We start from the raw sequence: 23393 nt of genomic DNA, 5'->3' as shown, positions 1-23393 counted from the left end.
TCCCTGCACACACAGGCATCCGACAGTGGCAAAGCCTACAGCTCCTGACCCACCTCCCCCAGGGGCACGTGCCTGGAAGAGCTCACTGCATCTCCTCTGGCCTCACCCCACTTACTCCCGTTTCCCAAATCACGCCCTTACTTAGCTATACCTGGACAGAAGGAACAAAACAGCCTAGCTACAGAGATGTGGGGCCAGGGATCATTCCCAGCTCATCTCCTGGATGTCACTGTATGATCTTGGGCAAGTACCTTCACTTGTGAGCCTCAGCTGGCCTATCTGCAGAATGGGGCTAGAGATACTTACCCTCGCACTGGCGACAGAGAGTTAAATTTAATAAAGCCCCTGAATATAGGCTCAGAGCTGCCAGACTGGCTTGGACTATGGAGAATCCAGGATCCAGCCCCTCTCCTGCAGCAGCTAGCCCCAGCTGCTTCCTGGAAAAGGGGTCAGGACATCTACTATAGGCAGTTCTGGGCTGTTAAGGTACCTTTCAAACCCTTCTGGAAGAGACCTCCTACCCTGAAGCAGGTGCATTTAGAGCCCTTCCAGAGCTCGTAGATGCTCTTGCATGGTCTGAGTCCTCGCTAAACCAACTCTGCAGAGATCGATTCACATGAGCATCCCTTTCGGGATCCTGCTCTTCTATGGACCTGGTGGCAATGGAGGCTATGCTCCGTGTGAAAGCATCTCCTGTCATTGCATGCCCTGTGGTACACACGACCAAGTACAAGCTCTTCAGTGCCCTGGTGGGAGCTCTGCAGGAGTCGCTTGACAGGCAGCATTCAAGGGGGTGAGATGGAGGGAGGAGGTTAAGTCTTGGGGTGGAGATTGACTCACTTATGACGAGGAGTGAACCGGCACCTTTCCCCCTGCCCACCCCTGGATCCAGCCAACACTGTGCTCTTTAGGATCTGAGAAATGAAGAGGGCCAGATGCTTAGCTGTGCAACCCAACCTGGTTTCCCCCAGTCCACTGGAGTTATGCTGGCCTCCATCAGCTGAAGGCCCAGGCCAAAGAGACTGCAGGTAAAATGCACACTGACTGAGGAGAGAGGTAGAAACCCCCGCTGGGAGCAAGAGTTCTCTTTTGCATTCCCCTCGGCTCCTGCTCTTGGCTTGCTCGGGCTTTTTTTTTAAATTATTTATTTATTTATTTTTATAAATCAACTGGAAAAGCAGCGGTTCACCCACAGATCTGACTATGGTTGGTCTCTGAGCACATGCCCCCTTTCAGCTCCCACCACCGGGATGTTATGGGTACAGTAGTAGTCATGGTGCTCCAAAACTGTGCTCTCCACGGTTAGGACTGACAGAAAACAGGACAGAGAGGAAGAAAACAAAACTAAAAAAAGGACCAAAAATCCCCACCCCCAACACAACCCCCCAAAACAACCCCACAGATCAGATTGGAGGGAGGAAAACTCAAACTGCTGAGAGGAGAGAGAGAGAGAGAGAGGGGTGGAAAAACAGACAGGTGCAGAAATGGGCTTCCTCCACACAGCCTGGAAAGAACAGTGTGAGAAACATACTGAAGAGAAGACGCTCACTTTGATTCAGAGAGGCCATGAGAAGAACAGGGCGTAACCATCGCACAGGCCGGACCCACCACAGTCGCAGGACAGAAGCGGGGAGGGGGAGAAGGGGATGGGCACAGCCTTCTTGCCTAAGTTAAAAAACTCCCCCTCTGCTGCCTTTGCCACTGGCAGGCTGGTAAGAGGTTGCAAAAGGTCCCTTTTGCTCACATGCAGGAGCCGCTGCGCTGTTGAGAACTGGCAGATCCCACCCAGGCTCTTTCCCATGGGGGCAGAAACTGCAGGGCTGTGATGCAGAGGCCCCGTCTCTTGGCAGTTGAGTCACAAGGGTTTCATCTAAGCAGATGCTAAGTCAAAGGGCCTCCCCCCATCCTCGCCTCCCTGCACGGGAGACCCGCAGAGCAGCCTCGCTGCAGGGGAAAGCTCTCCCCGGGTTCATTGCTCCCTGCCCCAGAGCACAGGACAGCCCACAGCCCCTTAGCACGCCAGGCTGACGGCAGGGGGTGCTGCGACTCCAGCGGGGCCTTGAGCTTGCAGGGATGGGGCCGAGCGCCGCAGAGATGGTTACACCCTCTTCCAGGACAACAAGGCGAGATTCCCGCTGTAGCGGCGAAGAGCACAGACTCATGGGAAGAAGGAAGGAAGGAGGAATGCTTGGTAGTTAGTGTGGTGCTGGTTCAAAGGATGGAGAGGCTGGTTACCTTTGTTGCGATTTTCGGGGGCTCCTGGTTTTTTACCTGTTCAGACAAAGAGAAAAAGGGTGGAGCGCTGAGCACACGGTTCCGACACCAACGTCCCCGGCGACAGGACGCGCCCAGGCGGGGGCCGGTGCTTGCTAGGCTCTCGGCTTCTGCTGGGACACCCGGGGGGGGGGAGCCCCCTCCTCAGCATAGCTGCAGGCAGCAACCCGTACCTCCCTCCCCTAGCAGCCCACGCGGGCTTCAGCTTCCAACTCTCTTGGCCCTCTGCTCTCTGCCATGGGAAAAGCACTTGGCTGCCGCAGGATGTGGTCTCTGCAAGATGAGACTGGTCCCCTGGCTACACTGCCACAGCTAACCACCTTTCTCTTCCTGGAGATGACACTGCCTCTTTGCGTCATCTCAAGTCCCCTCCTGTACCAGGGGGACGCTGCTCCTCTATTTCTCCCTCCCCCTGTCTGGGGACAGGGGTCTCTTGCACATCAAGGACCTGCTGTTAGGTTGAGGCCTGCAGGATGTTCACAGTTTGAAAAGCAGCCTTGACAGAAAGGGTCATTGTGATCTCCTGCCTACCACAGGCCAAGGAAACAACCAGGTCCCCACACCTCCCACCACCACATGATATAGATACTATCAGCACCTGTGAAAGCGATGGCCATCAGCCCATTTCCAGGCCCATGCAACTGCCTGGTTTCCTAAAGATGGCCTGACTATGACCAGGGAAGCACTTGGTACCCATCAGGGCCCAGGTTTTCAAATTTAGGACAAAAGTCCCATTTCAGAGAGATCCAAGAGACCCCAGGATTTAAGCCCAAAATGCAGGATGGTCCCAGGAAGTCAGAGACAGGTGGCTGCTTGAAGAAAATCTCTCTCAGGTAATATCTCTGTCAAACCCTTAACTTGCAGTTTAAAGGAACAGCCGCATACTTAAATTAAGATTCTTGCCTTCCAGCCTTGACATTTGGGGATGGCACTGGGAGGATGATTTCAGTACAGGACAGCAGTCAGACAGGCTGCAGCCCTGGGCCGGGGAAGGGGACAGGTGGCAATGCTAAATGACATTTGCAAAGCAAAATAAGTAGTGTTGGGTGCTGCTTCTTGGAGACAGGGAAAAGCTTCAAGCGCAAGACTGAAGACTGCTTCTGGGGCAAGAGGAGCAAAGCCCTAGGGACAGGAGACCCAGGATTAACCTCACCTTACTACTGGGAGAAGATGGAGAGATTCATGCTTGTGTCTCACTCTGTTTTAACCCTTCTGGCCAGCACTGCCATTGGCCTGGTTTCAGAAGAGTGGGGAGATGTCAGAGCCTCTGCACTCGCTGTCAGCTCTAGTGAATGCTCCAGGGAGAAGTTGCAATGACCAGATGAGAGTCCCGCTCCTGGTCAGCAGCGCAGGCGTGTATTTGAGCCCTCCACATCAGTCCACAAGCCACCTGCCTTCTGCTTCTCACCCCTGTCCCCTGGGAGCAAGAGGCCACCGGGGAATCTTTTGATCATTAGGATCCTCAGCTGGCGTCAACTAACGCCTATGCGCTGACCGTCCCAGAGAAACCAACCAACTCCCAGCAGTCGAGAAGCTGGCCCGTGGACTAGGTCCTGCCATGCTGCTCCTAAGCTCTCCGGTGGTAAAGGCCCTATGGTTTGCAAATGCACCCTCACCCCTATGAAAAGTACAGGCACGATGCACGGCCCAGGTGGCCTTCCTTCCAGGGCAAACCCCTCCCCCGATTCCCACCTTGCCTCTTCTAGCCTCCTCCAAGTTCTGCCCCAGAGCTGTAGCTCGGGCCGGTCCCCTCTCTGCCTCTGCTCTGTGTGCCACAAACCTAGTGCCATTAGAGTGGGTGAGATGTGTGAGCAACACTGCTGGGGACAGGGGCAGTCATCAGGGCAGGAAGAGCCCACAAAAGGTGCAGACAGCTGGCAGGCAGCTTCAGACTGTCTATGCAAAGAGAGGACACACCTGCTCTCCCAACCATTCCCCCGAGACAGGCCCCCCCTCCCCAAAAGAGACGCTTGTACACATGACCCCCAGGATGCCGCACTCCCATCCCTCAGCCTCACGAGGCTGCCTCGTGACACCCCCGGACACATCCCAGACGTGCTCACTTGACCCCCGAGCCCAGAAGCAACGACTTCCTGAGCAAGCGGTGGGTTCCTATTGTCTCAGAGACCCAGTGGCCTACTGCACGCTCCCCTCTCGAGCACAGAAAGCAGAGAAAGACGCTGTTGCACGCTGCTCGTGATTGACAGGGATCGGGGTGGAGTGGGCGGAATAAGCAGCAAGACATCAGTGCGGTGGCAGGAAGGCGGATGAATTCGGGTGCAGTTGGTACCGCGTAGGTGAGCGGCTCAGCCCTGCAAACTGCGCCTCTCCCCGCCTGCCACATGGCCACACACTGCAGGGCCCCTGCCCCCCTCACCCCACAGATGCCACGTGGCACTGTGCAATGCAGCCAGTGCTGAGAGGTGGGGGGGACACAGAGACCAGCCTGGCAACTCGTAGGCTAGAGAGAACTTGAGGACTGGGCTTGGGGGGAAATCTACTCCTCTTTCAGCAGGAAGCTGGAGAACAGACAGGCCAAGAGCCCCAAAACGCTCCCCTTGGGGCCTCAGAGTACCTTGCTAGGCAAAAAAAAGGTGGCCCTAAAGCAAAGAGGTCAAGGCTCCCCACACACACTGTACTAACGTGATGATAGGGCACCACGGAGGGATGCTGAGGGTATTACTTTCCTACCCACCAAAATCAGGGAGAAAACCACCCACCTGAGGCTGACAGTGCCAACAAAGCAAGTACAGAAAGGATCCATCCTCCACCCCCACACACCTCAGGCAGGCAAAGGAGGGTCTTCTCTCTTGGATTGAGAGAGAGAACCAGCAGAAAAAGTAAGGCCGTCGAAGATGCCTTTGGGAATGGGACAGCCTGAAGGACACTGATCACTGCAGCCACCCTTACTCCCTCGACACCCTCCCTGCCGAAGTCACCTCACCAACAGCAATTCCATCGTCAGCCCCACAAGCCCTCGTCTTTCCCCTCCAGCTGCAGTTTGGGATGGAGAGCAAGAGAGGTGGAAGTTGCATCCGAGAGGAGTTGAGGATTGGGGGACCCAGAAAGTGTCCTAGGCGTGGAGTGGGTTTTAGGCCACATGCTCCCTGCAATCGCTGCATTGTGACCAGATGGCAACAGCCTGGTCCCCCCAGGCTTCACATCACCCTACTCAGTCTTACACGCTACCAGGGCTGCGTATTCACCCTCAGCAGTCAGCCACAGACACGACTCGCCACGTTCCAGCAGAGACATCTCAGACAGAGAAGAAAGGCTGGGTACCCAGAAAGCTCCTTACCTTTCTTCACCTTCTTCTCCTCATCTCCTTCTGCACCCAGCAGAGTGAAGATGATTCCAGTTTGCGAGTTGATGCCCACAGCAGTCACCACCATCCTCCCGGAGCCCTCCATCACATGGGTACCTGGCCAGGGGAGCAGAAAGAGTGAGCTATGAGGAGACAATGCTGACACTTCTTCCCCCATGTCACAAGACATGGGACTTGCCAACTCGGAGGACTGCATTACAGGTCCCATCACTTCTGGATCGCCGGTTCAAAGCTAGCCCAGTTCAGTGTCTCAGAGTAAATTACCCACATCCGGCCTATTCAGTGCCTTGTATTAAGTGACTTCAATGGGTATCTTTCCAGGTTCCTGTAAGACAAGTGTCCTCATCGTGATGAGTGACACCATCCTATTCATTTCAGCAGAAACACCAAGGAGTGAATGAACTGCTAATTTTCCCCTCAAGAGAGGGGCCTAGCAATCAAGGTGGGCCAGTACATTGGCACCCACCACCACGGTGGTACGGAAGTCCCTCTGGGGCAAGGCTGGAGCAGGCTGGTAGGATCAAGTTGTCGGGGAACTTTGTTCTGCTGCTTCCCACCCTATGCTGTGCCTGACCCATGGATACATGGAAGATTCAGGCTCCAGGTCTGCTTGACCACCACCTAAACCCACTCGTAGGAGGAGACAGGCTTGCACTTGGCCCACTCTGTGCTGCCTGGACCCCCAGACAAACTGAAGAGAGCTCAGGCACCTCCAGCCACCCTCTAGCTCTCAGGATGAGCATGGTCTGTTCTGTCACCATCGTGAAGGTGACACCACATTGCCATTTGAACATGCAGCCCGCTGCACCCCTGCACTGTAAGGGGTTGTGAGACTGGCTGGGTTTTCCAGCTCTCATAGGGCATGTCTGCTGGGCTTACCAGAAAGCAGCATGGGGTCCTTGTCCAGGGACTTCTTGACGTGGTCCGACTCCCCAGTCAAAGAGCTCTCATCAATTTTCAGATCATTGCCTTGAATCAGAATGCCGTCAGATGGCAACAAGTCACCTGGGAGAGCAGGGAACAACCATGGGTTACAGCTGGCCCTGGTCTGAGGTTGCTGAGCAGGGATTTCACCCATCCTAGGGAGAGTTCCCAGGATTGCAGAGCAGGGTCAAGCTGAGGGAAGAGAGGTAGCACAGTGGAGGGGGGCATATGAGGAGACTCCAAGCCATCTCACTGATGAATTCCCAGTAATGCAAGGCAATGGAGGCCCCCAGATGGAGGATGGAATGGCCAATTAGAACAGAAGCCTTTTATCAGTGCAACTAGAGCTTAACCCTAAGCAAAAGGGATTTGGTGGGCAGTTTCTACTGAGAGAGTGACTTGGAGCAGATAGATGCAATGGGTTAATAAAAACAGAATAAAAAAAAATTAAAAATTAAAATGTAGAAGAATATGGGAGAGACTTATCTGCAACTCTGGCAGTAAGTTGGTACTACTTAAATACTTTGTTTTAATCAAAACGATTAACCGCTTGTGTTGGTTGTCAGAGTTAAGTAAGAGAATCAGACCACTGACACTGTGGGAGTCACTAAATACCTAAAACCACAATTTGCTAACATTTTGAGAGAATTAACTCCTACAGATATAGAGCTACTTCTCATCAATTACCATGTATTCAGCTAGTTTAGATCAATGATCAGTTCATTAAAAGGAGTTAAGAAACCAAGGAAAAGCTAGGAAGGCACTTGTTTTTTCCTTCCAGTTTAAAAACTAGAGCTAAGTTCTAATCAAGGTTGACATCTACTGGCTCTACAATTTTAAGGCAATGGTGCCTGGAAACAAATACTTGCTTTGTTTAATACAACGAGTTGGGTTTAGCTGTCAAACATGGATTTATAGAACTTTTTCCTTATATACCACACACAGTAACAGCTTTCTTCCTCTTATTCTTTGAGAAACTCTCGAAAGGCTAGCAATGTATTTCAGGATCCAGCCAAAACGATGCCTGCTACAAGTTACGAGCATTAAAAATAGTGTAGCAAAATAAGAAGTTCATCATACCCCATTTTCCAGCATAACCAGAAATGTCAATGTTAAGAAACCAAACAAGTGTGTCAGCTACACCCTTGCATAAATAAAAGTGCACCTATAGATACAGGGTAGCCTCTTGGTTAGAAGAAGTTCCACCAAACTTATTGTAAAGGGTATATTTAGCTGCCAATCAACAGGCTTTTTGATTACTCTCCAATGAGAATTAACCTCATTTTAATCAAGGTAACAAAAAATAGAACGTGTCAAGCAAGATAAGATTTGAGGTTTCTTGTTTGCCAATTTAAACCCAGATCATCCCAAAGGGGCTCGGAGTGCACGCCATGCCATGGGACCTATCTGGCACCACCCAGCACCGCTGCTTGCTCACCATATTTGATCTGCGCGATGTCCCCCACCACAATCTCAGCCACAGGGATCTGGATCACCTGCCCCTTGCGGATGACCGTGAACTTCTGCTCCTGCTCGATTCGGCTCTGGAGGCCCCGGAACTGCTTCTCTTTGCTCCAGTCATTGAATGCGGTCACCAGCACCACGATGATCACCGAGAACAGGATGGCCGCCCCCTCGATCCAGCCGGCCTGCGACTCCCCCTCGTCCTCCACGCCACCTGACACTTGGCCACACACTGCAGGGGGATGGGGTGGCAAGAGAAAGGGAAGGGGGAACATTCAGGCATGCAAGGAAATGCATATGCATCCTGTACCACACAGGCCTTGAAAGGCATACACTCACAGAGGGGCCCCCTGTCCCCTTTCTCTCCAAAGCCAGTCCCTACACCCCCCTCCTGCAAGGATGTACTCATCACCCTTGCAAGCATTTTTGCACAGGTTGGCTTAATGTCTAGAGCACAAAGCTGGGGCTTGGGACACCTGGGTTCTAATTTCTAGTTCTGCAAACCCAGCTCTACTGGTGAGTTTGGAAATGAGTCAGCTCCTCTGCGTCCCCAATTTGCTGACACCGTTGGGCACTGAACTCACGGAAACTGCTTACAAAAACTCAAGCACACGCAATCACTGGGCACCTTTGCAACCTCTAGTCTGTGTAGGCAAACCCAAATTGAATGCTGGGGGAAACCGAGGCACAGAAGGGATAAGCAGCTCAACCATCCACCCCACAGGGGAGAGTCACATTGGAGCTGGGAGTAGAAATCACTTGAGTAGGCCACCTCTCTGCCGACCAGGCAGGGACCCTGCAAGAGGTTTAAAGCAAGAGTCTCCAAAGACCTCAGAGATTCCCGATGACAGGCACTGGCCTACACAGCGCAGCTCATCGTGGCACGGCAACAGCTTCCAGGAAGCATATGAACCCTCACAATTGCCACAGTGGACCCAGCATCCTTCCTCTGTGGTACCGTGACAGATATACCAGGAGCTGATCACAGAAAGGGTAAATGCAATGCATCACTGTCGTGTTATCATGCACCTGGACCCAAAATAAGGTTCAGGGCTCAGGTCTCCCAGAACACCATAATGACTTTCATTTGCAGCTGCAGTGTCTCCACGTGTGTGTACACACACATGCACGTGTCCAGTATAATTAAGATAAAAAGAATATTACTCCAATATTTCTCTGCACACAAGACACCAGTGGATCTTTGGTAACATGGTGATAAACAGCCTAGCTGTGCCCCAATAGGCACACTGGTATGTAGGCAGAATACATGCATGACACACACAGGGCTCTCTTCCCTGAAGCATCAGCTATTGGCTCTGAGGGGCCTGCTCAAGCCCCTGTCGGAGATAGTGCAATCATGCTCATCGACCGCAATGGGAGTCAGATGAGGCCAAAGAGGCAGGCTATTGACCAGGCAGACTGATGGCCTCTGCAGTCTGAATGGTCTCCGGGGGGCATATTGCAGTCACATCCATGAACACCTCCCTCAGTCAAGCTACCCCCACACTGGGGCTGTGCACAGACCTAAAGAACAAGGCAGGATGACAAGCAGAGGGGCAAGTTGGACCGTCTCTTCGTGCCATCACCCCTGGTGAGATTTTGGCTTTTGCAGAATCCTAGTCTCCCCCAGCTCACTCCTTCCCACCCATCAGTCTGCCCTTGTCTTCCCTTCCAGCCCATGGCATCTGCCATAGCCCGGGTGATGCCACCTCATATCCAACTGCATGGTCCAAAGGCACTTGAAAGACCAGTCTTGGATACCTCTCTACATCTAGCACCCGTTAGCGCAAACAGCCACCCAGATGCAACAAACAGGAGTTACATCTCCCCCGTCCCTGAGCCACACTCATGTCCCAGGAGGACTGTGGTAGATGGGGATGACGGGGCACTACAGCACTGCACAGCAGCTTAGAACAGGACACGACTCCTGCATTGTCCCAAAATGCCAAGTGCATGGGATAGGTTTAGCTTGGCAGGATGGGAGAGACAGAACCCAGCCAGGACAGACAGGAGAAAGGTTTCTCCATGGAGGTGAATGAAAGCAGGAGCCTTTCCATTAGTCTCAGCCAACTTTGGACCGGGCCCTGCATATTAGGGGCCTCAAATCGCACCCAGCACCGTGCCATCAAAAGCTGCACAGTGGGAGGCCAAACGTGCCGAGATGGTGGCGCGGCGGCTGTGAGGCCGTGGGCGGGCGAAGGCAGCCGCGATGCCAGCTGTACAGGCAGGAGCTCAGCTGGGGAAGATTTGTTTACTAGCCGATCAGGTAAAGCATATGTGCGCGGGAGGGGGAGCATGGGGCCCGCTCCCCCCAGCTGCCACCCGTCAGCAGTGCTCCGCAGTCGATCGTGGAGCTGCACCGACTTATGCCAGCTCCCGATTCACACCTCGGGGAGAGCACAAGGTGGTGACCAGACCCCTTTGATCCAAACACAAGTGATACGCACTTTAGGAGGCCAAGATGCAGCCGTGATAGGATCAGAGCTGGGGGGCGGGCGGCCGCTAATCCAGCCTCTTGCTCAAGGTCAGATCATCCCTTTCCTATCACAGCTCCTCCATCTTTGCTCGGCATGGCTGAGATGCAAGTTGGTTGGGGAGAACAGGAGGGGTTGGTTTCGTCTCTTCCCCCCAGTTTCTCCCCCAGGAGCAGGGAGGCTGCAGGACTCACATTCGTTGTCCCCGCCCGGCGGGTGGTAGAAGGACAGGCCCAGGGAAATTATGGCTGCGATTTCCAAGATGATCAGTGTGACGTCCTGAAGCGCCTCCCACACTAACTGCAGGAAAGTCTTGGCCTTCTTGGGAGGAATGAAGTTCTGGCCAAACACCTGCCTCCGCTTCTCCAGGTCCGTGGGGTTTCCAGACAAGCCTGCAGAGTGGAGGGAAGGGAAGGGAAGGAGGAGGCGTGAGAGAGGAGTATACCCCAGCCACTCCCTCCCTCAAGCCAACGCTTCATCCTCAGGCATCACGGGGTATCTTTATTCTCCATCCCTCCTGCCAGCATCATTGACCACAGCATCTTCACACCACCAAGATCAGGGCCCTGCAGTGCTGGGGGCTGTACGTACAGTAAGGGAGAGACAGTGCCGGACTAAAGGAGCTTTCAGTCTAGGTGGACAGAAGGGAAAAGGAGAGGCACAGTGGAAGTGACTTGACCAAGGTCACCCCGGAGGTCTGTGGCAGAGCCGGGAACAGAACCCAAGTGTCCCTGCTCCAAGTGTCCTTCCTCACCCACCAGCCCCTGCTGCCTCCTCTTCACCCATTGCTTTAATGTGTGCTCACTCTTCCTGCTGGGCCTCCACTCAACAGCAGCCAAGGTTATTTGGACCATAGAGGGGACAGGCAGGGGTGAGGATCAGCTTCCACACAACAGGCACCGATTTCCCTCAAGGCTGCACATGCTCTGGGGACCAGAGACCAGTTGGGACCACGTGGCCACTTCCCCCAAAAGGACATAGCCTGCAGGAAATGTGGGAGTTCCCTCCTGACACCCCCAGGGAGCACGGAGGTTGGGGCCCAAAGGCAGCAAACAAACAGGGACAGTTGGGAGGCTCTGCTCAGGCTCCCAGCTGCAGGGGCACACACCAGCCCAGGAGGACAGCGCTAGAGAGGAGCAAATCAGATGGGCAATTCGCCCCCTCACCTACCACACACACAGTCGCCGCCTCCAAGGAAGCCTCCGCCATGCCAATTAATACTGGTTGGCACTCGCCGGCTTGTTTACATGTTGCATCCAATTAGCCGTGAATCTGGCATTTCAGACGAGCGTGCAAATTGGAGCCGCCTGACTTGGGCTGTTCCCCCTGCTGGGCCCTCTACACGGTACAGCCCTCTCTGAATTAGGGCCCCAGAAGAAGCCCCAAATCCAGGCTGCACCCAGGTCCTGGACCTCTCCCTCCCCATGATCACCAGGCTGCATATTTCAGGCCCACCAGGATCTCCCTGAAGGGAGCTGGGGTTGCTCCTTCCCAGCTCAGCTCTTTGGCAAGGCAAGGCAAGGCAAGGCAAGGCGCTGCATACTTAGCCATGGCCCACACAGGGCATTTCCACCCACTGCTAGAGCACAGCCTCAGCAGCAAAGGCACATGCTCACTCTGAAGACTAGGAAGGATAGGCGAGTCCCACAGCTGATGCAGCCTCACATGGATGTAACTTCACCAGTCAGCCCCCACCCACGTGCTCTGCCACCCCTGGCCTTCGTCCACTTTGCCATGTGGATTCTTGGGCTGAGAAGCAACAGGGGGAATGAGATTACAGGGAGCCCTGGCTGCTGCCTTGATGCCCAGATCACTGGAGTTGCTGTCCCTGGCACCCAGGGTCAAGGCCATGTGGGCAGGTTGGTGGCAGAGTTCCCTCGCCACCACCTTCTGTGCCACGCTGCCCATCGTACAGTGCCATCACCACTGCCACTAGCTGCCTCCTGACCACTTGTGCATGTGCTCTCACAGTCCCCTCAGGGAGGCAGGACTAAGCAAAGGGAAACCGAGGCACTGAGCAGAGCAGTGGTTTGGCCAGGAGACCTGGGGCAGAACAAGGAAGCGAGCCTGAACCTCTTGGAACCAGCTTGCGCTCGGCCGCCTCCACCCCATCTCTACGTCTCACAGCACAGGGGATCCCGACCTTCTCCCTAGCATTATCTGCCTTCCAGCCTGAGGTCTTACAAACCCCAGCTCCACCTTAAAACAGCTCGGAGCCCTGCATTTTCCAGCTTAAGGGAGCCCCAGCTGCGCTCTTGCCAGGTCCCGAGATGCACCAGGATGGAGGAGGTCTGCAGCATGCTCTTTGCAAGGATTTGGATGCTTCCCCTTTTGCCATGTGGGCCCTGGCTAGGGCAGCATCACAGGCCCTGGAAGCCTTCCCAGGCCCCTCTTGCAGCTGATGGTCTCTCCCCTCTGGCAGGGGTGTTTGTTTGTGTGTGTGTGTGGGGGGGGGGGGTTGTCCTCAGTTGCACTGGGCTTAGGGATGGAGAGAAGACAAACAAAGTCCTGTCCTTTGCTACCCAGCTGCCGCACCCACAGGAAGGGGCTGGCGATGGAGAGCAGGGAGTGCCCCACCCTCCGGGCACAGGCTGGCGGAGCACGTGGCAGCGGGGCCCAGGGAAAGGAAAGCCAGCTGAGTGAAGTCATCCTGGGGTCTCCCTGCAGGGATGTTCCCTGGCAGCCTGGCTGGGAGTGGTCCCCGCCCAAGTCTCCTACAGGATGGGAAAAAAATAATGGGGTTTGACTCACGGCTGGGTCAGGGCCCAGGGTGCGGGCGGAGAGGATGAGCACATGCACCGGCCGCTGCGGGGAGGGAGGGCGGGCAGCCAGACAATGAGACCCGTGGCCTCCTCACAAGCTCAACCGTATGCTGCTGGGAGCCCTCAGAGCCCCCTCATGCCCCCCCAGATACCCAGTCTGTGCCACAGAGCGCAAAATGCCCTGCTCAAAGCATCTGTAAATTGTCCTTCAGCTCCTAGCAGGGGCACTGGGGACAGCCAATACCTACACAGGCAGGCTAAGAGCAGATAGGGTCACTTCTCTGAGCCAGGCCGCACACCCACTGTGCCGACTGGGACAATCGAGGCACTGCCATGTCGGCCTCACGGCAATACGTGGCCACATGCACCAGCTCCTCTCTCACCGCCCCCGTCTCCCCTCATACTTGGTTCATCACAGCTATTCTCCTCTCGTGGCACCGGCCTGTGCCCTGCCAGGCAGGGAGCAGGGCTGCCCCCAATGCCCTCTGCCCATGTGGGAGACTAGAATGAAGCCAGCTCACTGCTGCTCTGGGGGCAAAGCAGAGCAAAACTTAGACCACCAACTCCCCAAGAGTGACTGCAGCTGGGCACCCTCAGAGCAGGTCAGTAAGCTCAGGGAAGCCAGGACATGGTTTTTTTTAGGGGCCCCTAAAAGAGACAGGCACCCGCTCCCAATGATCTGTCCATCTCTATGTACAGCACCAAGCACAAGAGAGCCCCAAATCTCAGTTGGGGCCTTGAGACCTGAACACAGTGGAAAAGCATTTAACTCCTCGGAAGCTCTCCTAGCCCGTGCCAAATCCCTGGTCTTGGGCCCATTACAGTTGAAAGAGAACAAAACACAAGGTTCAAAGGGGTGAATGCTATAGAGAGAAACCCCAAAATGAGGCACTCAAACGGCAAGTACCTCCTCCTAGGCTGTGCTACCCTCAAACATGGGTCCACCACAGGCAGGGGAGTCACTTATCTTGGTGTGGAAAATGAGCTGGAGGCCTTGGAAAGCTAGAGGGGATGTCAGGAGGAATAAAAACAAGACGACTTCTGCTATGCCCCTTCCAGCCCCTCACAGCACTGATCCTGGCTGGGTGAGCTAAGTGCCTCTTCCAGGCTCAGACAGCAGCAGCTTGGTACCAGACGCTGGTTCTTCAATCCTCCCTATGCCCTTGCCATGGCTTCCCTCAACCCCTTGCAAAGACTTCTATCCTCCCCTCAGCCTCCACTGCTCCCCTGGGATGGACTTTGGTGGACAAAGCAATGGCCTCATTTGGAGAAGCGAAGGGTAGAGTGGGCCCTGACAGTACTGGGAGGAGGTGCCCAGACAGCGCAACCAGCCCTATGCTAACGGTCCCCAATTACAGGCTCAGCCTCTCAGCTGGGCATCCTCAGGCATCACAGGGCATCTTTATTCTCCATCCCTCCTGCCGGCATCATTGACCACAGCATTATCACACTGCCACCAAGATAAGGGCCCTGCAGTGCTGGGGGCTGTACATACAGCCAGAGGGAGAGATGAAAATGGTGACTCTGGAGCTGTTACCACAAGTGGGTGAATCCAGGCAGACATACATCATCCAGGGGAGATGGGGAAGAGAGACAGGTTCTCAAAGTGACTCGCTGAACAAGCCCTTCCTGCTGCACAGCATCTGTCACACACAACTCCCCACCACCCTCAACCTCTTGGCCACCATGAAGGGGTCGTGCTCCCAGCAACGTGTGGAAGGTTAATGTCACAACCGTCAACTTCATGGGACAAAGGAGGAGCTGCTAGGGGTGGGAAAAGGGGTGACAAATAGGCCCGTGTGTCAGCAAGAGAACTGCTGCAGAGGGTGAAGAGCTGAGCTACCTGTTGTTGCAAGGCAACATCACCCCGTGACAATGAGATCCCTACTTGTATCCCCATCTCTCAGGAGCATCACTGGCTGGTGGGCTGTCATGCCCCTGCTAGGTTGTTTCCCCTGGAGCTTACAGAGATGGGCACAGCATGGGATGCATTTGCAAACTTGGATAGGAAGGAAGAAACTCAAAATGGTTCCCGCTCCTACATCCCTTGTACTAGAGAAGGGACTGAACTTGGCTGCAATGGTATCAGGGAGTGACCCGGGCATAGGTTATTGGGCAAAGATAGATAGCTTGACATGCTATCCTCAGAACCTGAGTTCTGGCCAGGCCTCAACAGCAATGAAGGGGCTGAGCTGGACCTTCAACCACCCCTTGAGATAAAATCAAACTCTCATCAGGAAAGGAGTCATCCTGAGTCACGCTAGGATATGCATGAGCTGGTCTCAGCACAGATGGGAACAAGCTCTCTTGTGAACTATGTCCATCGACACTGCCACCTTCCACCGACAGTGTTCACAGGTCCAACAGTGAAACACCAGGGCTGGACTCTAGCGCTGGATGGAGCATCCAAGCAATGACCTGGGTGGGTTCAGCATCCTTGGGGTGCATCTCACTGCTGCCAAAAAACAGCCGGATGCACAGGGAGGAAAGACTTTGCTAGGGACAGCTGTATCCATTTCCAACTTATGGACTGATTTTAGCCTACAAGGACATTCACCTGCCCCAAAACCTCCCTAGGCTCCCCTGCCCCAGCCAGAGACCTTCTGTTGCAATGCAGGGGAAAAAAAAGAAAGCAGAAAGTGCAATGTGGGGAAGGAGGGAATCTGGATGTGTCCATTTCCTGGCAGCCTGTGCTGCTTGGCTGAGATTCAGAAGGACAAAAAGGTGCCCATGGAGGGCTGCTATATTTTATACGTCAATGCTGAAGGTCTCTGAGGACTATTTCTATCAGCATAATAGATTCTGTAATTTCCTCTCATTACTCAGGAGAAAGTCTCCATGCTAATCCTAGGTCTGCAGCACAGCTTGGCTAATGCATCTCCGTCTTGGCCTACGGCTCTCCCTGTTATTCTAGCCCTGGGACGCTCCCCTCTTCCATCCCACCACAGGGCTTAGAAGATGCCGCTTCCCTGTCTGGACAGGAAAGAGCACACAAAAGCCTCTCCGGTTACATCCCTTTGATCCCAGCAGAAATCGGAGGCACAGAGGCTTCCGCAAAGGGTGAAAGACAGGAGGAATAAAAGCTGAGGAGAAGATCTGATCCTAGAAACAGTCGGCTCTTCTTACTGCTGTTCAACCTGGCTTCTCATCCATGCTTAATCATCTCCCTGTCCCACGAATACTTGAGGGTGGGCCTGAGCTGTGGAGAATGGTTTGAATTCCCTAGAGGCTCACGGTTTTGCGGCTCAGACCCTCAAGCAGCCCTGTGAACTTTTGGTGAGGGTGGGAAGGAATAAATTAACTGGTAATCTCAAGAAATATTCCAGAGGCTGGTTTCTTTTTTCAAACTGCCTCTAGCATGGTTGAGGGCTCTTTGTACCCCAAATCCATCTTAACCTATGGCTGGGTGCCAAGTTGATGCATGTTGGGTTGGATTTCCTAAGGGACTCGGCACCTGCAGCTTCTATGGACTTCAGCTGGAAGGAAGACATGTCGCTCTGAGCTCTCAAATACCAAAGTGCCCCCTGACCTGCCCCCCCACAAATATCAGTGGAAACTCGTGGAAATGTTGGCTTCACTAGTTCCCAGTGAGAAGATTAGACTCTTTTCTACGGTGCATCGCTTTTTACTCTTCCAGGGTGCACTGGGCTATCCACCCTGGGCTGATAGGCAAAACTATTTGTAGATCATGGAGGCTAATAAGTCACCACTTTGGTGTGGTCTGGATGAGTCGGGCCTTGTGCAGGCTCCTTTGTGGAATGAATGGACAGCAGGTGACTCTTGGAGACCCAACAAAAGCCCTTGGCTTGAGCAAAATGATAGAGACCATGCTGGTGCCTATGGTTTCCTACCCAGCTGTGGGGAGAGGCCTGCTTGTGTCAGGGCCATCAAACATGAAAAAAAGCTGTTTTACTGCAGGCAACAAAAATCTCAGCTTAGCAAGGCACTAAGGACAGGGTTTGGGTGGGAGAAGAGCAAGGAGCTCACAGAAGGCATAGGGCCTACTACCTCAGCCCATTGAGCGTCACCTCAAACTCACAAGTCTGCGCCAGGTGATGGGAGAGACCACTGGAAATAAACCCAAGTGAGAGCAGCGCAAGAGCTGCGTGGGACGGAGGAAGTCTGGGCCTGGGAAAGGAGGGAGAGTCAGCAGACGAGAGGGCTGAGGAGGATTAGGGCAGTCGCTCTGCAGCTGTCCCCTGCCAAGAGCACTCAGGCCAGGGCACAGCATGTGGGGTGCACCCCCCATCCCAGGCCCCTGCACGTGCGCCTAGTGCTTGGCAGGGGAAACATGTCCCTTTGTGATCTGGATTTGGCATTTCCACCAGGACACCCCCCTCCCTTCTCTAATTACATCCCTATATTGTCTTCCCCCCCCACCTTCCCGTTCCCGGTCACAGCTGTGAAATATGCTAATCCAGCTCTTACACCAGAAAATGAAAGTGCTAATAATAACAGCCGGCAAGTTTTCAAAGCAAAGAAAGAAACCCATGCCTGTTCAGAGCCTCCGCCAGGCTAACACAGCTGCCAGTCCTGCTGCCTACCCATCCAGGGTCACCGCGCCAATCCAGCCAGTCCACAGCCAACGGGTATTTTAGCAAGGGTTCTCCTCCCTTCTAGGAATCCTTGCTCAGTCCATTTCACTGGTATTAAAAAGGCCTCTTTCTATTGTTTTCCACCCTATTCTCATCTAGGACCACCATCCACCCTGAATGCACTGTGGCTGTCCCACCCTGCTACTAGCCTCAGTTGCAGGTCTCACTGCAATCTCTGTGTCTAGGAAGTAAAAAAAAAAAAAAAAAAAAAAAAAAAAAAAAAAAAAAAAAAAATGAATTGCACTGAACCATTGCAGCAGCACAGCACCATGAAGCATGAGCCTGCCCTGTGAGACAAGCTAGAGTCAGCAGGAACCCCCAAGGCATCACTTTCCAAAGCTGTCAGGCCAATATCAGCAACTCTGTTAACTTTGGGGATGTTTCGGAGCAGCGGTCTGGTTAACATCGCTGTCAGGGGAGACAGCCTTCCCACACAGAGGTTAGTTTCAGACTTTCTGAGGCCATATTAGGAGTGCAGAGACTCTGTGTGTACTTGTATGCCTGTTCAACCAACTTAAGAGTTGCCTCATTTAAACAATCTCCATATGTGCGGTCGTCCAGGACACCAACGTCCTTGCAAAGCTAGTCCCAGCACATGTGCAGAGCCCGGCTGGAATCAGTGCTCCCCTGCTAGTAACTAGGCTTGGCTGCTAAGTGCTAAACTACCTTTAAACTCCTTCATTGGCATTTCATGCAGTCCTGGTGTACACTGTAAATTACTGAACATGCTGGAGCACAAGCCCCAGAGGTACACTCAGGCAGCGCAAACTCCTTTGCAGCTTTTATGCTGCCTGAACTATTCAACTCTCAGCACCTCTGTCTTGCCATGGGAGTGGGAGAAGGGAGCTGGGGCAGCAGACAGCGTGCGACCCTGAGGCTTTGTGGCCAATACCCTGGACTGGGACCTGACAGAGTTGGGATCTATTGCCTAGCAAGTCATGGAATCATAGAAAATAAAGGTGGAAGGGACCTCAGGAGGTCACATCTAGTCCAACCCCCTGCTCAAAGCAGGACCAGCTCCAACTACATCATCCCAGTCAAGGTTTGGTCTCCCCCGGTTTTAAAAACCTCCAAGGATGGAGAGTCCACAACCTCTCTGGGTAGCCTGTTCAGTGTTTTACTACCCTCCTAGTGAGAAAGCTTTTCCTAATATCTAACCTAAACTTCCCATGCTGCAACTTGAGACCATCACTCCTTGCTCTGTCATCTGCCACCACTGAGAACAGACTAACTACTCCATCCTTTTTGCAACCCCCCTTCAGGGAGTTGAACCACTCTTCAGGGAGTTCATGTAGGACCAGATCCATATGAGGTCTGTAGGCACCCAAAATCTTTCCAGACCTGGCCCTTAAACCTCTTGCCTCTCTGCTCCTCTCCTTCAAAATACAGGTGATCTTTCCAGCATTTTGTTAGCCTAGCTGGACTGTAAGCTCCTTTGGACAGAGGCCATCTCTCACTAGGTGAGAACAGCCTGGCACAATGGTCTTGGTTTGAGTCACAAAACACCACCATGAGACAATGACCTGGGACAGGCACTTTTAGCTGCTGAGCCCCAAGTCTTGTACCGAGAGCATAGGTACCTTGTCTGATCAGAGCTCCCCATCTTGCCTGGCCAGCTTATGGGAGCTTGGGAGATATGCTCCCATTTCTCAGCCCCTTACCTTCTACTGGTGAGGTCTTCAGCCTCTTGCAGATGTTCTGCACTCCCCCGTAGGTGTCGTTTATCCTGGTGACGGCCTCGGAGCTCCGGAGCTCCATGAGGTTTCGCAGTTCAACCACGGAACAACCAAAGTCCCCTTCATGGTTGCCTTCGGCAACAGAGTTGCCAGGATGGTGGTCTGCAGAGTTGTTGGTCATCTTGCCAACACAACCAGAGTCAAAGCAGATGCAACCGGAAATTGGAAAAAAAACCCCAAAAAACAAAAACCCCAAACAAATGCTGGCTCCTAGGTTTTTACCTCCCTCCCCCGAATGTCCCGCAGGGGACACAGGCAGTCTTTGGCAGCCTCACTCCGCAGCCCCGTGGAGACCGGAGGATCGCAGCGGAGGTATCGGGGGGTTGGGGAGGGGGAAGCGGGTGCTTCCTTCTACAGCCTCCCAGGTGAAGCCGGTGTGATTAGCCGAGCCCAACTTCTCCAGATAAAGGTGTAAACAGGATGTGCATGTTACCGTGGAAGCAACCTTAGCAACGACCACTGTGCATCTCCCAGAGGAGGAGGGTTCCCTGGATACCGGCAGCAACGGGAGCTACAAAACAAGAATTCAGAATAAAAATAGTCATTAGCAAGAAGGTCCGAGAGCCTGGCAAGTAGATCCGTGCATGCCACGGGACAGGGGAAGGTGCTGCAGGGCCGCCTCTCAAGAAACACTGGGATGCAGCAAGGTGGAGGGACCAGCTCTCAAGCTTGGAGCTCACGGGGTCTAATCCCACCTCCGCCCGTCTCCTAGCAGGATGCGACTGGGATGCTCTCAGCCCAGGTTTTACTCTAGGCCTAGATTTTGTAGCTGCTTCACTGTAACAGCAGTGCTCAGCGCTAGGATGGAGTTAGATCCCGAGCTGGTGGAAACAGGTTTAACCATACAGAGGGCTCGGGGCACTGAATATCCCCACCAACAATGGGAGGAGAGACCCCACAGAAGAGGGGCCGTGCCAGCGAGTCAGGAATAGCATCCAGGTGGCTCTCTGCTCTCTCTGCAGCTGTCTGGCCCAAACCTAAGACCAACAGAAAAAAAATCTTTCCATTCATTTGTTTCAAAAATAAATCCTTCCAGTGGAAAAAACAGCTGTTCCTTACACAAACACCTCCCCCTGCGGTGCCGGGGACAGAAACTGGAAGCAAGGCTGACTATAGCTTTGGGTGGAAGTCTGTATCTAGAGAAAGCTGAAATAGTATTAATGACGTTCATTTACTGAGAAACCCACTGCAGTTTGCAAATCCTGTCACTATTTAAATCACTGGGCGGGGAGGGTGGCAATAACATGGGACACACACACACACACATGCACGCACATGCACTCTCATGTGCTTGCTAAGAACAGGCAGCTTTTAAGAAACTGATTGCATGCCTGTGGTTTGTGTGCCTCAGTTTCCCTCATCTGTAACACCATTACTAGTTCTGTCATCTAGAACAGAGTACCGAGACAGCAGAGGAGCAACACTGATCCTATTCAGGGAAGCCTGAAGTGCTGACAAGGGCTTAATTTCAGTCAGCCCCAGCTGTAATTTGCACAGATGGGAGACTCGGCAGTGCCAAGGAAGGGGCTGTGGCAGGGAAGGATGGGAAAAGGACCCTGGAGCAGGGAATCCTCTCGTCTCAAGAGCCCATTCCACAAGGGCAGAGAAACCCCTGGCATCAGCCTGTCCTCCAGCTCCTCCATCCCCTGCAAACCCTAGGGCAGAAGGAGTCCCCCTGCCCTGCTGGCTCTCCTGTTTGTCAGTTCAAGTCTTACTCACCTGTGACAGCAGCAGGAAAGCCCTGGCATGAAACTTGCAGCCCAGGCTGGAGAGTATTCAGTGTGGTTCAAGGCCACCCACTTTCCCTGCCGCCTCCTAGGGCCTGAGCTCTGGAGGAGGGCATGCCCCTCTGGCTAAAAGGAAGGGTCTCCCTCACCCCCAAGCAATACAAGACCACATAAATTCCTTAGCCCTCTAATCCTGTACTGCAGACTACTTTTATTCATACAGCCAGACACATGCAGGGAGCTGGGCATTTTCCAGCAAGGGCGTGTTGCAGCAATACTGCAACTTGGGTGTGAATGCAATCATGATTACTTAAGAGTCCAGCCGAAGAGGAGTGCCAGCAGCAGCTGGATGCTCAGGGGCAAAACTGGGGGGGATGGCTCACTGGCTAAGTTGTTTCCTGCCATCTCTTCCCCTCCTCCCCTAAATGCAACAGGGAAAGTCCCACCCTCCTCACAGAGCAGGAATCCTGCACAGCCCAGCTCTTCAGCCAAAGGGCACGAGCAGGCTGAGCCAGGAGTGCAGAATGACGAGAGACGTGTTATCAGTCTTCCCAGCCTCAGCACTACCCACCTCCTCTGCAAGGCAGCTGTCTGCTGGCAGGGCAGGGCACAGACTGGACTGTGGTGATTAGGAGAGGGTAGGAGGAGACTTTTCTGGAGATTCAAGATAGAAGCGCGCAGTGGGGCAAGCCGGAGACGCAAGAGGAACCTCTCTCCACCACATGCTGGAAGAAGGCTCCATTGACAGAAGCCCTGGGGAACTGTGAAAGGGATTTTGAAAGGCAGACCTCAGGCAAAAATAAGGAGAGCCCTCCAGAGAGATGCTGTGGGGCGTGAGGCTGGCCCAGAGCCCCCTGAAAATGCCTGGACCCCCAAAGCAGACTCAGGATAGCACAGGAGGACCAGAAACCAAACTGAGCGGGGACCGGGAGGGCAAAGTCAGCATCAGGGCCGACACACCAAGGGCAGACCTAAAGCAGCACATGAAAAAAGCAGGGGACTGCAACAACTGCTCTGCACCAGACACGCCCCGTTCCCTGTTCCCACATCTCCCATCTATTTGTTTCACCTGTTACATCCAATTAGCCACAGCCCCTGCAAGCTGTTCCCTGCACCCAGCCACTGACGCCGCAGAGCATAAATTCTCTGAAGCAAGGACAGGTTTTGTCCTTGCTTGTCCTGCAGCACGAGAAGACTCCAAACTAGGATGGAGGGCGACTCTGCGGGACTCAGTTTACCCGCTTCTCCTTGTGCTGCCGCCTCCTGGGGGTGAAAGAGTTAAGGATTCCTCCAAGGAGCGAGACAGGGCTGAGCGCCAGCTGTCTGGGTCAGTTTGGATGCTATCGGGAACTGAATGGTATCAGCATGTATGACAGGAATGCCTTGGAGGGGAGAGGAGACAGAGGAAGACTCAGCCACCAAACACTCCCTTGCTAACCCGGGGGCTAAAGAGCCGGAACAAAAGAGACTTTTCCCTTGCAGAAACCCCTGAGCTGCCTTTGAACAGCACTCTCACATCAATGGCACACTGCAAAACCTGCCTGAGAAGGTGGGGAAACACTTTGGCTAGGTCAGCCCCCAGCCAGTGGCCCAGTGGTTAGCGATTAAGCGAGGGCCAAGCGCCAGGTGATTTCTCCACCATCTCTGGGAGATGGGAGACCCAATACCACAGCTCCAATATCTTCACACTCCCCCAGTCACAGCGGTGACTGGCTTTTAGCAACATCTCTATGCTGTTGGCACTGTAGCGCGAGACGCTGATGCTTGCTCATCATATTCAGGGACCTGCTTCCTCGTGGCAGCTTAGAACTCAACGTGCGGCTGCAAAACCCGGTCAGGAAATGAAATAAATCATTTGATAGGGGTTTGTGCTGCTCTGGTCAGACTGTCACCGCTGCCCAAGCTAGCTAGCTGAAAGGCATGCTCTTTTGGGGTCACAGAGGAAGATGAACTGCAAGAGCCTGGCGCTGCAATCTCTTCTTGCAAACAGAATCAGCTAGATCAGGGTTTGTCTTGCATGCCCAAGGACCCTGGCTACCTACTGCATCCCTGTGGACTAACAAATACTGGTTTGCTACGACACGGCTACTGTGCATCACTGCCAGCAATTTT

General features: G+C 53.7%; 1 protein-coding gene across 4 annotated transcripts in view; it reads right to left on the bottom strand.

Annotated features, from left to right (window-relative positions):
• The window catches only part of ATP2B4 (ATPase plasma membrane Ca2+ transporting 4), a 93603-nt gene that overhangs the window by 37657 nt on the left and 32553 nt on the right, over positions 1 to 23393 (bottom strand). For all 4 annotated transcript variants that reach the window (XM_006261227.4, XM_006261226.4, XM_019491498.2 and 1 more), the window contains exons 2-7: positions 19480 to 20065; positions 10656 to 10853; positions 7962 to 8219; positions 6479 to 6604; positions 5573 to 5695; positions 2236 to 2271 (exon numbers count right to left, since the gene is read on the bottom strand). In XM_006261227.4, the coding sequence (XP_006261289.2) occupies positions 2236 to 2271; positions 5573 to 5695; positions 6479 to 6604; positions 7962 to 8219; positions 10656 to 10853; positions 19480 to 19675 (937 nt within the window). In that variant the 5' untranslated portion in view covers positions 19676 to 20065. The remainder of the gene's footprint in view (positions 1 to 2235; positions 2272 to 5572; positions 5696 to 6478; positions 6605 to 7961; positions 8220 to 10655; positions 10854 to 19479; positions 20066 to 23393) is intronic.

The sequence above is a fragment of the Alligator mississippiensis genome, chromosome 14 (assembly GCF_030867095.1).
Source record: "Alligator mississippiensis isolate rAllMis1 chromosome 14, rAllMis1, whole genome shotgun sequence".
NCBI lineage: Eukaryota > Metazoa > Chordata > Crocodylia > Alligatoridae > Alligator > Alligator mississippiensis.
The sequence above is the reverse complement of the archived record's forward strand: the minus strand, read 5'-3'. Positions and strand labels throughout refer to the sequence as shown.